Source organism: Trematomus bernacchii, unplaced genomic scaffold, assembly GCF_902827165.1.
Source record: "Trematomus bernacchii unplaced genomic scaffold, fTreBer1.1, whole genome shotgun sequence".
Classification (NCBI taxonomy): domain Eukaryota; kingdom Metazoa; phylum Chordata; class Actinopteri; order Perciformes; family Nototheniidae; genus Trematomus; species Trematomus bernacchii.
In genome coordinates this window covers 5,512,750-5,526,709 of record NW_022987567.1, presented here as the reverse complement: position 1 = coordinate 5,526,709, position 13,960 = coordinate 5,512,750, and the positions used below count along the sequence as shown (strand labels likewise).

Genomic DNA, 13,960 nt, shown 5'->3' with positions numbered 1-13,960 from the left:
GGTACTTCTACTTTACTCAAACATCTGAGTAGGCCTACTCCACCTCAGATCAGGAACAGATTTAAACATGCTTGCACTTGTGTGTTTTTAACAACAACGAGTGGGTCTGTGCTGTTCTTTATGGGCTGTTACACGGCTTTTAGTTAGTTTGAGAGGGAGAGGCATGAAGGGCCAGCAGGCAGGACCACTTTACACGGCAACAAATACGCCTTTATGTCGTCCCTGCACCTGTGTGTGTTCTCTCACAGAAACCTGCTCATACTGGGTGTAATTTGCAGAAATAGGCCAGTCATTTCATACCTGCAGGCAGAGGGAGGGGGGGGGGGGAAAGCAAAGTATTTCCAGAGGTGGGTTTTGGTGCTGTTGTGGTTTAAGTGGTGACCCATAGGGGAGGGGGGGGGGGGGGGGGGGGGGGGGGGGGGTACCATGCAGGTTGAGCACTTGTTTAGTGCACTTGTTGGTCTAACCAATACAAAAGCAATAGCTGAAATGCATAGAGAGAGAGAGAGATGCATCGATACATGAAACATAGGAAAAAAGGCATGAAAAATCAATCGTAAATATGAAATGAACACATTCAAAAAAGGTTGTATTTAATGTATTTTTAAGCCTAATAAGGATTCTCTGCATTCCAGAGGGGAAACAGAATCACCTTTCCCTGCCCCAATTAACCCGATCCAAATGAAAGCAGCCAATCACCGCACCAATCATCCAATCAATCCAACCAACAATTTTTCCTTAAAATCTATTTCATTTTTCTACAGCTTTCCGTGTGTTTGCTGTGTGAGCGGCGGTGCTGGGTGAGAGTATCAGCTAGGTGGCCGCACGAACACATTTATTACGCCGAGGCTGTGCCAGACGCACATGGGATCCGTGCTGCGTACCGGGCATCTTCAGCAACCCGCAGCCGAGCGGAGGGGACCTGAGCCCGGCGTGGAGCAGCACTCAACCTGCCTGGACTCTTCCTCTGACCCCACACTGGAGAACATCTCCGAATTTCCGAGGTGATCTTTCCTCTCGGCGTGTTATTTATTTATATCCGGACCCTGACAGTCATCCGCGGCGGACGAACTGCGTCTTAACGCGGAGAGGTCGGACTTGTTTGGCTGGGGAACACACACCAAAACACACGCGGAAACACTCCGGTCCTGTCGCCTCTCTTTCTTTTTTATTTCCTGCTAGCTTTTTTCTCGACATTTCTATCGAACCAGGAGCTCGGAGGATGAACTAGAATCGCGATCGCTTGTGTTTCACTGGATTTATTTCGCTGTGGAGGAAAAAAGAGATCCCGGAGAGGAGCGGTGCGCAAAAAGCCGAGGTGTTCCTCTTCTCTCCTCTCCCTCTTTATCTCCATCTATCAATCTGTCTACCTGTCCTCTCCTGTCCATCTGTCTCTTCATTTGTTTCCCCTGTTTGTAGGTCCGTGAGATTTTGCTAAAATGCATCATCAACAGCGGATGGCAGCTTTGGGAACGGACAAGGAACTGAGCGACTTATTGGATTTCAGCGCGGTAAGGACATGTTTTTACTTCTTGTTGATATGAATATAACGAGTAGTATCGTGGCAGTACAAGCCGTAGAAGAGCATTAAACGGGTCCTTACAGCGACCACTGTTTACACTGTTAATATTGCACAGTAACCTGCATATTTATAGCCCTTTAACTAAACATGTAAAGAGTAAAGTTGCAGAAAAGTCAGTGCATATTGTTGTTTTTGTAATTGTTTCATTTTTGTTTCTGTGTGTGTGTGCAGAGATTTTTGATGCTGCATTGGTAATTTTGTTGTCTTATAGATGCGAAACAGCGATTTGAAAATGTTCCCAACATCCATGGTAATATATCTCATTTAAGTCCTTTTTTTCATTCATATGTCCACTGCTTTTTCTGCCCATGATTTAGAAAAATGTTTGTATTTAAATCTGTTTGTGGGCTGCTCCATATACGCACCGGGAAGCTTAAGGCTCGACCATGAACCTGCAGGACAGAAAAGAGAGGAGAGTGTCACACTTTCTCTACGCAGTTTTAATGTGCAACTGCTTTTAAAAGTTTGTGTCTTTAAAAAAAAGAAAAAGAGGGTAAAGGACAGTGTGTGTTGCGAACTTGACGGCAGGAAACAGTGTCCGGCTCTCGGCCATGTTTTCTGCGCGCCTCTCCTCTGGGAGCAACTTTGGCCCGAAGAGGAGGAGGGGAAAAAATGTAAAACATCCCAAAATGAGAAAAAAAAACCCAGGCTGACATTAATATTGTTATTGAAAGAAAATATCACCACTACAGGAGTGATGCTGAATGAGAAATAGCAAATATAGGATACAAAATCACCACATTTTGCTGCATTATTTTCATTCATAATGCAATAAATGCATAAGATCACAGCTGAGGCCTGCATACACAATGTAAGTGACTGGAGGGATCTAGGAGTATCATTGTGGACACTGTTAACAATAAAAGGTCTTGATATAAGAGGAATCAGACTAGTGATGCTGCTCAAAATGCACATACATATGAAGTAAAATACACATTTATGTAGCTTTCAATCGATACCGAATGGTAATGTGATAAACAGATTTGATACGATCACAGCTGAGGCCTTCAGACACTGTACTGTAACCGACCCTGAGAAGCATTGTAGAAATAAATCAAAGGAGATATGAATTAAAAAGTTATTAAAACAACAAAACCTACACAATTACTTCCTATAGCTTTACTATATTGATTTTGAATCAACCACTTCAGGTCATACAGTATTGATCAATTTAACATAAAACTTGATATTTCTCATTATGATAAGAATATTGTATGATTGTTTTATAATATATTTTTTAATTGTCATGTAAAAATGTATAACCACAGGCATTTCATATTACTCTATAGCAATATTTGTATTATAATATGTGCTGTATTGGCTTTGTAGGCCTGTATATATCATAAACACATTGTTTGATTACCCATAGAAATTAAAAAGCACAATTGTTTTAAACAAAATCACTATTAACATCATTTAGTAGTACTCGCATTATCTCCAGTAATTTAATACATAATTGAGAAGCAAAGAGACATATTAAATCTATATAGGAATATTGTAAATCTATTGATAGACTGGCAGCACACAATAAATAATGTACAATGCTCTTTATTAATATTACAGGTAACACAAATATCACTAAATCACCATAAATCTTATTATGAGTGGAAGATTTATGCTCCAAAGTCTCTCAAGGAATATTATATGATTATAATTATGAACAAAAGTTCAAAACAAAACCTCACAATATCATAATTTAGCAGCTGTTTGACACGAATATTAGACATTTAACCTGTGTTTGAATTTGAACAGATTTCCAAAAAATGTCAATCAGCCTGTCGTCAATTAAATGTCTTGAGAAAATATTCAAACAAAGGAGGGCAGCAGCAGCTAGAACGTGTCTCCTCTCATTATAAACGCAGGCCGGTCGCATTAATTTATGCGATCATCTGTCTCTGCACGCCCACAAGCTGACACCCGCAGCTCAGAGTGCTTCGGCTGGGATATCGATAGACCTGCTAATAATCCCAACTCCATCTTTTATCTCCCGAGCATTTTTTTTCTCATTACCGCCGCGAGCGAGCAACCCCAGTATCCAACGTACACATTACAGGCCCTGCAGGCTGCATTAGGAACAATGACAGATCCAGCGTTTATTGTTGCAGTCAGGGTTTTAATTACCTATATTGTGTTTATTTCAAAAGACAAGAACAAATCCCTTCAATCCTGAAAAGGTTTTTTAGCATCTGAAAGTGGGAGATCACTGAGATTTCACCATCAAACACGGCGACACATAGGCCTGGTGTTTTTCTCCACAGAGGTTATCTAGCAGGGTCACATGTCTCACTTTGAACGGTTTTTCCTGGGTTGCTGTACAGTAGCTCGTACTTTAGAACAACAGGAATCAGTATGCAGTGTCCGTGTCAACGTGGGCTTATTTTCCTGTAGATGTGTAGAACAGATGGTAACTAGTACTGATGATGATCTCATATGTTTGAGTCAGATATGAAGCAGATATGAAGGGTTTCATTTCAACCATCAGCCGTCCAACATTTGGCGAACGTTTGAATGACAAAACATGTAGAGTAAAATTGAGCAGGTGATTTAAAAGTGAGCCTGTTTTTATTTTTCACAGATGTTGAATGAGCAATTATACATATTATTCTGCTCCCCAAACATTTTTCCCACAGTATTTTGGACAAATAACTCTTCATATCTGTGTTCAACTCTGAGCTGAGTGATCATTAGGGCTGGGTGTGCTTTTTGAGTACAGACAAAAACGTGTTTATAGTGAATGAAAACAGTCTAGTATGGAAAGCTGGCCTCAAGAGGTGCGGGCTCGAGTCAGGAGTCCGAATCAAGTCGTGAACCTTACTTAAGTCTTAATTGAAAATACAATAAAACACCTTGCAACTCAACCTTTACTGTCCCCCAATGACTACTGTTTGGCTAAATATTCTTATCGAGCAAAATATGAAACGTATTTATCTGAAATAAGTCAATCTTCATTTTTGGATACATTTCAAATCAACCTGACAGCAGACGATACATCTTCGTAAAGAAAGCTAAAGTCAATACAAGAAAAACCACAACTTATATATTTGGCTTAGAATTGACAAACCATTGTAACTGTTTCACATCAATAACTCACAATGTTTGATTAATCAGTGAAATATTACATTTGGTGATGTTTTAAAAACAGTCGTTGGATTATATCTGTAGATGTCCCAAACTGACTGTTGCTTTTTTAAACATTTATATAGGATAAGATGGGTCAAATGGCACAAACTGACATGTTTAGGAAAGACAAATGAAAAGGAGTTGGACCTGGTTATGAACTTGTTGTCAGGTCTTGACTCTTTTACCTGGATATCTTTTATTGTGTGGAACCTTTCTCTGGATTCACCTGTACTGGGACCTGTCTCCTCACAGGAAATGGGATTGACCCGTTTTTCACATGTTACAAAGGGGTCTTGCCTCTCTTGACTCTGGACTTGTTAGTCTTGAATTAGGACTTTTTGACATAGGACTTGATGCGTTATGTTTCCGTCTTGACCTGGGACTTGACGTTGGTTTCTTGACGTTGATTTACACCTTAAGTCTGGACTTGTTTGCCTTGATATGGGGTTTGATTTAGACCTTGTTGGACTTTTCTTAGGACTTTACTCTGGACTTAACACTGGACTTGTTGGTGTTGATCTGGGATATAAATCAGGGCCTTACTGTTCTTGATTTGTGACTTGACTTGGGACTTGTTGATCAAGAGTTGGGACTTACCTGCGACTTACAAAAAAGTGACTCTGTCCCAACTATGCAGGCAATACATCTTTTAGTTATTTTTTGATCCCCATATATCAATAAAACATGTGCCAGCTATAGACTACAGTATTCACACAATAATCTAGTGCTTAAAAAAAATCACAAGTTGAAGAATGTTGCTATTTTTTAAATGGAAAGTGTTTCAAATGATATTAATATATAGGGAATAAAAACCATTTGGTATGAGTACCAAAACTTAATATCTAACTAGTGTTAGTGTTGACACCCAGCCCTAGTGATACTTGGCCTTTTGTGTTCTTGGTAAATATCCATGAAGAGTTTCTTTCCAAAACGAGATTGGGCTATCTGGGTTAAAAAGAGACATATAAATGTCTTATATTTAAGACATTTCCTTGGATTTTAATGTGACGAGCAGCATCTTTCAGCCAAACGTTGCCCTGTGTTTTGGAATGAAGCTTTTCATGGCTCTATGATAATGTGTAGAGATGTTTCTTGCTGTCTGCGGTGTCAGTGCTCTCGGAGATAATGTGCGCTCTGTTTGTCTTGTAGATGTTTTCCCCTCCTGTTGGCAGTGGAAAGAACGGACCGCCGTCCCTGGGGAGCGGACATTTCTCCGGCTCAAGTACGTCAGCTTTTTCTTTATCCCTCTTTCAACCCTCCCTCAGCCTCCTCCCGTCCTTCCTCTTACACCTGCTCTCTGATGCTTCGCTTGCTGTTTAAATGTTCTTCTGAGGGTAACCATGTTCTGCACATGCAGATGCAGATTTGGGGTTTTTTGCTTTGAGGAGTACTTTTTATTTTTAGGAGACATTTTGTTTAATATACTGTATGCTCAGGTTTTCTTTGAATACTCTGTTCTTGGTGAGCTGGTGATTTTCTCTACTAAAGTTTTAGTCAAAATGTTACGTCACTCAAACAATGAGTTGGCCTGATCTGATTAAATAGCTTGATTATTGGAAAGCCCATCACTTAATACTTACCTGTCCGTGGCACCCAATCCCAAAACCAATTGATTCCCAATGAAGATGTAAATCTCTAAAGACAGAATACAAATTGATGGTTTTATTTCAAACAAGTGTCAGTACTTTCCTAAAACAGCAATCGCTGCTCAACTTAATTCTGTTGAAATCCCTTGGAATATACCTGCGTGACGTGTACTTTTTCTACTAGTTTGTACGTGTTGGTTCCTGCTTCATGACACAGTAACTGATGTAATGTTGGCGTTAACAATACAGCGATAAGACGATGATGTCATGTTTATTGACTTTTGGGCAACAATTATGTTATCAGCTTCTAAAAATCAACCCTGAAGGAGACTTCCTGTTTTTCAAAGTTTGCTGCCCTGATTATTTCCTGCCCATGAGTGTGTGATGTGTGTGTGTGTGTGGGTGTGTGTGTGTGTGTGTGTTGTACATCAGCTTACTGTGTTTTTCTACACGGTGGTGTTGTTGGGGTCAAAAAGTCAGTTTGGTGAACGATGGATGAACATGATGGCTTTCTATTTGAAATGCCAGTTAGATAAAACTAATATTGGGGGAGGGAGTTGCTAAAGTTGCTTCATGCTAGTCAGCCATTCTTTTACTAAAACACCAAGGCCTTATATTTAATTCATTAATTCATCCAGTCAGGCTGTAACTAATCAGTGTGTCAGAGCCTGAACACAGCCTAAATGACTGGCTGGCTTTATCAATCAAACGTTAGCCCTGTGTTGAATCACAGATCCATTTGAATGAGGCCAGTTTGAAAATGCTAACGGAGCTTCAGCAAAAAACTGCATCTCGGTTCAGCGTCAGAAAGACTGAATGAGACATCGAGCGGCAAGGTTGTGTTTCAGCTAAAAAAGTGCAAGAGTTGGGTTTATTAACGGTTTTCCTGGTTCCATTTTTCGCTAACTGACTTAAACAGCATTTGTCATTATGATGCGTTCTGGCAAGTAAAAGTAGCCTCCCCAACCTGACAAATGCGTCACTCTGCTCAATCCATCCGGTGTTGCATCAGTTGTAGTATCAAAACGTATTAGTGTTGAGGCATTCTACCGACACTTTAGGACAGCAACAAGTGGGAGAAAACGGAACAGTAGAGGGGAGAGGTGGAAGATGAGTTCGTTGTGTTTGTTTACTTAAAAGTTATTTTGTGTTTTTTGGGTCTTAAAGAATACAAAAAAACACAAGAGGTGAGCCAAGAGCACATAGTCGACGTACATATTGGAGGAATTCTATATGATCATATGTGATTGTCAACTTCCTGCTTTTTCTCTGTGTCATGTGCAGTTCTATACTGTATATTACCTCCTTGCAGTGATTGTATATCAGGTTGTAGACCATGATGCATTTCCCTAATTATTATCAAGCATTGTGTTATACTGTCTTTATATCTCATGACATCATCAGTCTGTATGCAACCATCTGAAGCACTGAATGATTCTGTCTTAAAATAGTTTCCGGAAGCTCTTCCCATTATCAGCCGGGTCATTTCTGATTCTCCCGCTCGTGTCGTTTGCCTCTAAACGTCGTTGGGAAGCCATTTTGTTTGTTGGCTGTAAAACAGAGAGATGCCACAGACGTCTTCTTTGTTTACTGCTCCGTTGTGCTGTTGTTGTTGTTTGTTCTCTGCGACTTCGGTGCTGTTGTCTGCTCCCTTGCCGTGCATACAAATTGGAGGAAGGACGACAAATGCCCCGATGTCGAACACAAAAAAAAGGCCCAGTCTTTGTGGAACCAGTAGCGGTTGTTGGGCCTCAGTTTACGGATACGTATTTTGTGATTGTTGTTTTTTTTTGTGATCTTTAGATGCAGCAACTCACACTGGTGTCACATGCACTCATCCCTGTGCACAAATCACATTCTTGTTTCTCGCACACCCACATGCACAAGTTGCCACACACACACACACACACACACACGCTCACACACTCACAAACACTCTCCTCACCCCTGCTGTGGCTTTCTGCAGGCCTCGGCATTTTGATGAGCCCGGCGCTGTTTGTGAATGCAGCTAATTAGAACTCTATAGACCTACACAACCATGAGAGCAGCGGCTTCCAAAGGCAGGGGCGAGGAGAGAGGCTGGGACATGCCGACACTGAGCCGCGAACACACACACGCACACGCACACGCACACGCACACACACACGCACAGTCATGACTTTGGGTTAGAGGAGGTACAAAAAAACATATTCACTGCTGTTTAGTGATTTTTCTCTATCCTTTTTGTTCAATATCTTAATTTCCTGCATGGGATTCATTTATTGTAACATGTCTCATCAGTCAATACCAAATTATGTCGAATTTTCAAAACTTAAAACCAAGCAGCGTTGGTTCAATCCATAAACAGAGTTAGCATCTGCTCAGGGGCCACCATGGGACGAAAAGGGGAATAAACCATGTCCACTTTTTGGTCCAAATGGATTTGAGAAGGATTTATGACCTTAAGGGTTCAAAAAGTCTCTTGAATTGAGAAGCAACTCTGGAACACATGATGATGGGTGTTACATGCAGGTGATGCAATTCAAGAACTCACTCTTAAACTATAACTCTTCTTAAACTAAGGTTGTAAAGTTTCATCATGAGCTGCCACTTTAACTCCTTTAATTAATTAATGGGTGCGTCGAGGTGGCTACTCTTTTTTAAAAAAGGTTCCAAAAAATTGCTATTGACCAATCCTTCTAAGATGCAATCACACACATTTCCTTTCATTATCATGTTTTTAACATTATTTGCTACCTTTTTTTTAAACCATTCCTTTTTCTTTTGTATGAAGTTAAAGGTGGGGTAGGTAATTTTGGAGAAACCAGCTCGAGTGCGCTAGAATTTGAAAATACACAACCGGAGAAAATCTGCCACTTCCTTACAGAGCCCCTCCTCCAACACACACGAACGCGCACATGACCAATGAGGGCACGAGATAAGTTTGTGCACAGATGGAAGGCTGACAGGCAGGTAGGCCATCCAGTTATTTTAGCCGGGCCGGCTAAAATGATTGGTCGTGCTTTTTACAGTATTACGGCTTCCACAGATGAAATTTTTATGGAATTTTTGTCAAAGCACTTAAGATATTCGTTGCTATCGGGATGTTAAGAGCATTCCATGGAATATAACAAAAAGTGTATCTCGAGCCGGTTTCTCAAACGTACCTACCCCACCTTTAATGTCATATTTTGGACATTATAACGTCAGTTCGACCTGATATACAGTATTTTAATAGGTAGCTACATGAAGAGCTGCAGCCTCACCGTGGGACAGGATGTGACTCATGCATGTTTGTGCTTTTTCTTTTTGACCTGATTGGAAGACTTTTCGTTTAATTGGAGGAGTAAACATTCATTTCTGATTGCTACTTATTAGGCCATTCAATCCCCAAAGTTAGGCCTTAAGGCCCGGACACACCAAGCTGACACCAAAGAACTGACACAGACGGACCCCGACTGTTGCGTCGCCTCGCGTCTCTGCGTTTTGGCCATGTGTCGCACTGGAACACATCGCAAAGACTTCAGCCGACGGCCAAGAAGCACGTACGAACTGCGCATGCGTGAGTGGCAATAACTCTCCTTACCAGCAGGCGGCGGTAGTGTGTATTCGTCATTCAAAAGAGGCAACAACCGGAAGACAGACTGCGTGATACACCGAGAGAAGAAGAACAGACTGCGTGATATAAACAAACAACAAATAGCGTGTGCGTTCCATTTTCACTCTACAGCGAGAAGCTCATGGGGCTTTCCCGAACCTGTGTCGAGAGCTGGAGTTAAATGAAATCTCAGATTTGCCTTCTTAATAGTTTGTTTGGGTCCCTCACTTCCGTTTCGCTTCTCATGCACTGATTCGCTAAGCTGAACAGCCAATCAGAGTGATTTCTTTTGCCGACTGCCTTTGGCCGACCGCCCCCCGATTCAACATGTTGAGTCGGCGGCTTTTCGGCCGAAAAGGCGTCGGCCCGGCTGAAAAGACCCGACGGTGCGGGACACACCAATCTGAGTAGGGCGTGTCAACGCTCATCGTCGGCCTGACGCCCACCGATGCCGATAATCGGCCTGGTGTGTCCGTGCCTTTATTCTAATGAATCAGCCTCTCACCTCATTTTAAACAATATGATTGCAATTGATGGTCCTCCAAGTTTAGCAGTTACAGCTCAAGATGGAAAAAAGTGCATTTCCATTCACCAGTTTTTAGTGCATTTTAAATGAGTATATAACAACACTTGAGTTTTTGCTTAAGTAAGATTGAAAAGTCAACGTTTTGATTTACAAGATCAATATAGTGAGACATTTTTGAGCGTACTTGTATGATTCTTGAGTTTTGGTCCGGATGACAAAACAATACAGTTTTTAAGACTTTGAAACTGATCAAAAAGTAAGTATGTAGGTCTTCTACCCAGCCCTTCTCTACTACACAGAGATTTACATTTTATTAACAGCTCTTTTGCCACAACGCAGAAATGTTGATAACAGAAAAAAGGTAGATTTTTGCCAAACAAGGCTACAGAAGACGACATCAAATCAAAATTAGAACATAAAGGAGACACGAGGCTGGAGCATGAAACCGTGTGTAAAAATAACATGTCACTCAGAATAAAAGCCGGTTTTAGGATTTGCTTCATCTGATGCTTATGAGGATAGGTAGTGACATTCCTCCAAACATGTCGAATTTTAAAATGACATCCTTCGCACAAAGCTCTGAATAAATTCAGGTTTTTTTTTTCTTCTCAATCCTCATATTTTGGCCGATAAATTCACCTTAAAAACACAAAAGCGTCTAAACATAAACGCGGCACAATCCCCACGAGTCCCGACTGACACGCTCAGCCCACGGTCATCATCACCAACCAGGAAGTGGATTAGGCGTTTTAATTATTGGGAGATTTCACCATTGTTGTTGTTTTATTTTGGGATCATCCCTTGAAAGATAATACACACTTCAAACTCTGTGTCTGTTTCTAATCTCCTGCTGGATGGAGCCGTTCAGATCCACTCTGCCTGTCAAACCCCACCGACACTCGTCTATTTCAGGCCTTGGCTGGTTGTGCGGATTTTCATTTTTTTTATTTAACGCATAACCTCTCAGATCTGCTGTTTGTCTCCCTGTCAATGGTGTTGGAAAGGGACGGAGGTAGGTGTGTGTGTGTGTGTGTGTGTGAGAGTGTAGATATGTGTGTTCTTAGGAGAATGTGTTGAGCTTGAAAATGTGTGTATGTTAGATTTGTGTGTGTGTGTGTGTGTGTGTGTGATTTGTATATGTGTGTTCTAAAGACATGGGAGGGCTTTGGGGGCGGGAGGGCAAACCATCATCCCCGTTGCCATGGAACAAAAAGTTGGCAAAGAGAGGTGGAGGAAATGTTTCCTCACGTGTCAGCAGGAAGAAACAAAGAAAAGGATGGAGGAAAGAAAAAAGGAAACAGATAGGAGGGTAAGGAATGAAGGAACTGAAGAAGAGAGGAAAGAAGGAAGGACAGGAAAAGAAGGAGGAGAAGAAGGAAAGATAAGAAGGGAACTGAAGACCAAAAGGAAACGGAAAGAAGGAGTAGGAGGAGAGGAAGGAAAGGTTAGAAGGACGAATTGAGGAAAGGAAAAGAAGGAAGGACTAGAGAAACAAAAAAAGGATTTAAACAAAAGAGGAAAGGAAGAAGAGAATGAAGGAGCTGTTAGATATTTATAAAGCGTTATAATGAAATATTTAAACCGATATTTGTAATATCTATGTCATAATATGTCACCCTTGTGTAAAAGTACACAGTAAGTATTTAAGTGCTGCTGGCAGTTTTCAGTCACGTTTCCCCAAAGAAAGCACTGCTTTATTTTGAAGGGTCACAAACTAAAACTCCACTCCACTATCCTTTTTTTATTAGATTTGTGTTCCATCTTCCTTCCTCCTATTCCTCTATTTCTTTACCCTGTCAGATCTGAACAGAGGAACTCAGCGGCACTGCCAGCCAGCTTCACGCATTAGCAGAGAAATTTGGGCGAGGATAGATACAGCCCCGATGGCATGCCCGATTTTTGTTCCCCTAATTGGCATAGCTTATTAAGTCACAGTTCATAGCGGAGAAAAAAGGGGGTTGCTTTAATAATACCCCCTCTCCCGTTTGATTTGATGCACTTGTACCGAGACAGATAAGCGCTTCAACGCGGCGAACAACGCCCCCATCGACACCCTCTTGTCTCTATCCAGTCAAATCTGCCCGTGTTACGCCTGTCACTCAAGAACACTCTGGCTGATCGCTTTCAAAATAGAGATGGAGAGCAGGAGCCAGTCTCTTTATACCTCGCCCTCCCACCCCCTCTGCCTCTGAGGCTCTTAAATTGTTCCATTTCCTTGGAAAGAACATGCAGAACGACTCACAAAAACACGCAGCCATGCTCTTAATTGTGGTGCGGATTAGGGATTAATATGCGTTTTTTAGCCATAATGGCAAATATTATTAGCCCCATTTGCTTTTCTAATGCTAATAATGACTCCGCTAATAATGGCAGTGATTTCAAGGTTAGTGTCTGTGAGAACTCGATGTGGGTTTGGGATTTTTTTTAAAGCTCAGGAGATTGACGTGCAGCTTGCTTCGGCGGGCCGAGTCGGAGCTCCATATGTTTTCCCCGAAGACAGTGCTGAGATGTGCTGAGTTGTTGAGTTTATATTGGTTTATATTAAGTTCTCTTTGGTTGTTTTGACTTATAATTGTTTGAGTTGAGTTGTTAAGTTTGGCTTGTTAACTTTTGTAGTTGGTTTTGTGAGCAGGGCTGTGTTTTTCATTGAGTCGAAAAAGGTGTTGTCCCCCATTGACTTCTCGTTTTTGGTTATTTGGTCAAACATTCACCATGTAAGCTTTGACACTGTGTGGCTCACTGTAAGACAGATATAGTCCATATGCCCTAATGCAGGACCAGTTTATATTACTTCCTTCTTTTATCCTCTGAAATCGAGGCACCACCATTTTCAAAAACACTACATTACCATCTTTGGAGAAACCAAAAAACTGCGAGGTCAGAATACCGCCCCATCTGCCAATGTTAACATGCTAACACACTTACCTAAGGGGCTGAGAGTGGTAAACATTAAACCTGCAAAACATCAGCAAGTGCTTTGTCATAGAGTTGTGCAGGAATGAGTCCTTAAACCCAGAAATGAGTTAGCATATTATCACTTTTGGTTCCCTTGTCTCAGTCATTTTGAACATGTTTTTAGTTAGATGTCTAAAATAAGGCCTGTGGATAACACAAGCTAGTTTAAAAAAGCATTAGCCGCCTTTAGCTTAGCGGTGGTGACACACAGCCTGTGAACGTGATGGAGTTTGTTGATATCCTAGCATTAGCTTTTTACTTCTGGCACTTGTGATCTGTGCACTTATGCCTCAAAATCTATAAAGTAGTGTTGGTATGTGGTGATGTTTCTAAACATGTGTTTGCCACAGAGTTTATTTTCTGCAATAATCTGAAATCCAAAAAATACATCCTGTTGCTTTTTGTCGTTCAGTTCAAAAGTTCAAAGCCCCACTCTCTTGAAGTCAGTTATTAGTTGCATTCAAAAGTGTCTTTTCGTTTCCTTTCGTCACACAATCTGCTAATTTCCTCTTTTCCAATCATTATAACCTGACTGAATACCTGCCTCCCCCCACCTGTAGTGAACATGGTTTCATTCCTCGGTTTCTTTCGGTTAAACCTCATCGCCCCGGGCC

At 41.3% G+C, this 13,960-nt stretch overlaps 1 protein-coding gene across 5 annotated transcripts in view; it reads left to right on the top strand.

Annotated features, from left to right (window-relative positions):
* The first annotated feature begins 855 nt into the window (after positions 1-855).
* Positions 856-13,960, top strand: part of LOC117478868 (transcription factor 4-like) — a 188,287-nt gene continuing 175,182 nt past the window's right edge. For 2 of the 5 annotated variants that reach the window (XM_034125795.1, XM_034125792.1), the window contains exons 1-4: positions 856-1,318; positions 1,420-1,511; positions 1,794-1,832; positions 5,852-5,924. In XM_034125795.1, the coding sequence (XP_033981686.1) occupies positions 1,440-1,511; positions 1,794-1,832; positions 5,852-5,924 (184 nt within the window). In that variant the 5' untranslated portion in view covers positions 856-1,318; positions 1,420-1,439. Of the gene's footprint in view, positions 1,512-1,793; positions 1,833-5,851; positions 5,925-13,960 lie in introns of those variants that run through there. The other 3 variants (XM_034125794.1, XM_034125793.1, XM_034125796.1) reach the window with 3 other exon arrangements.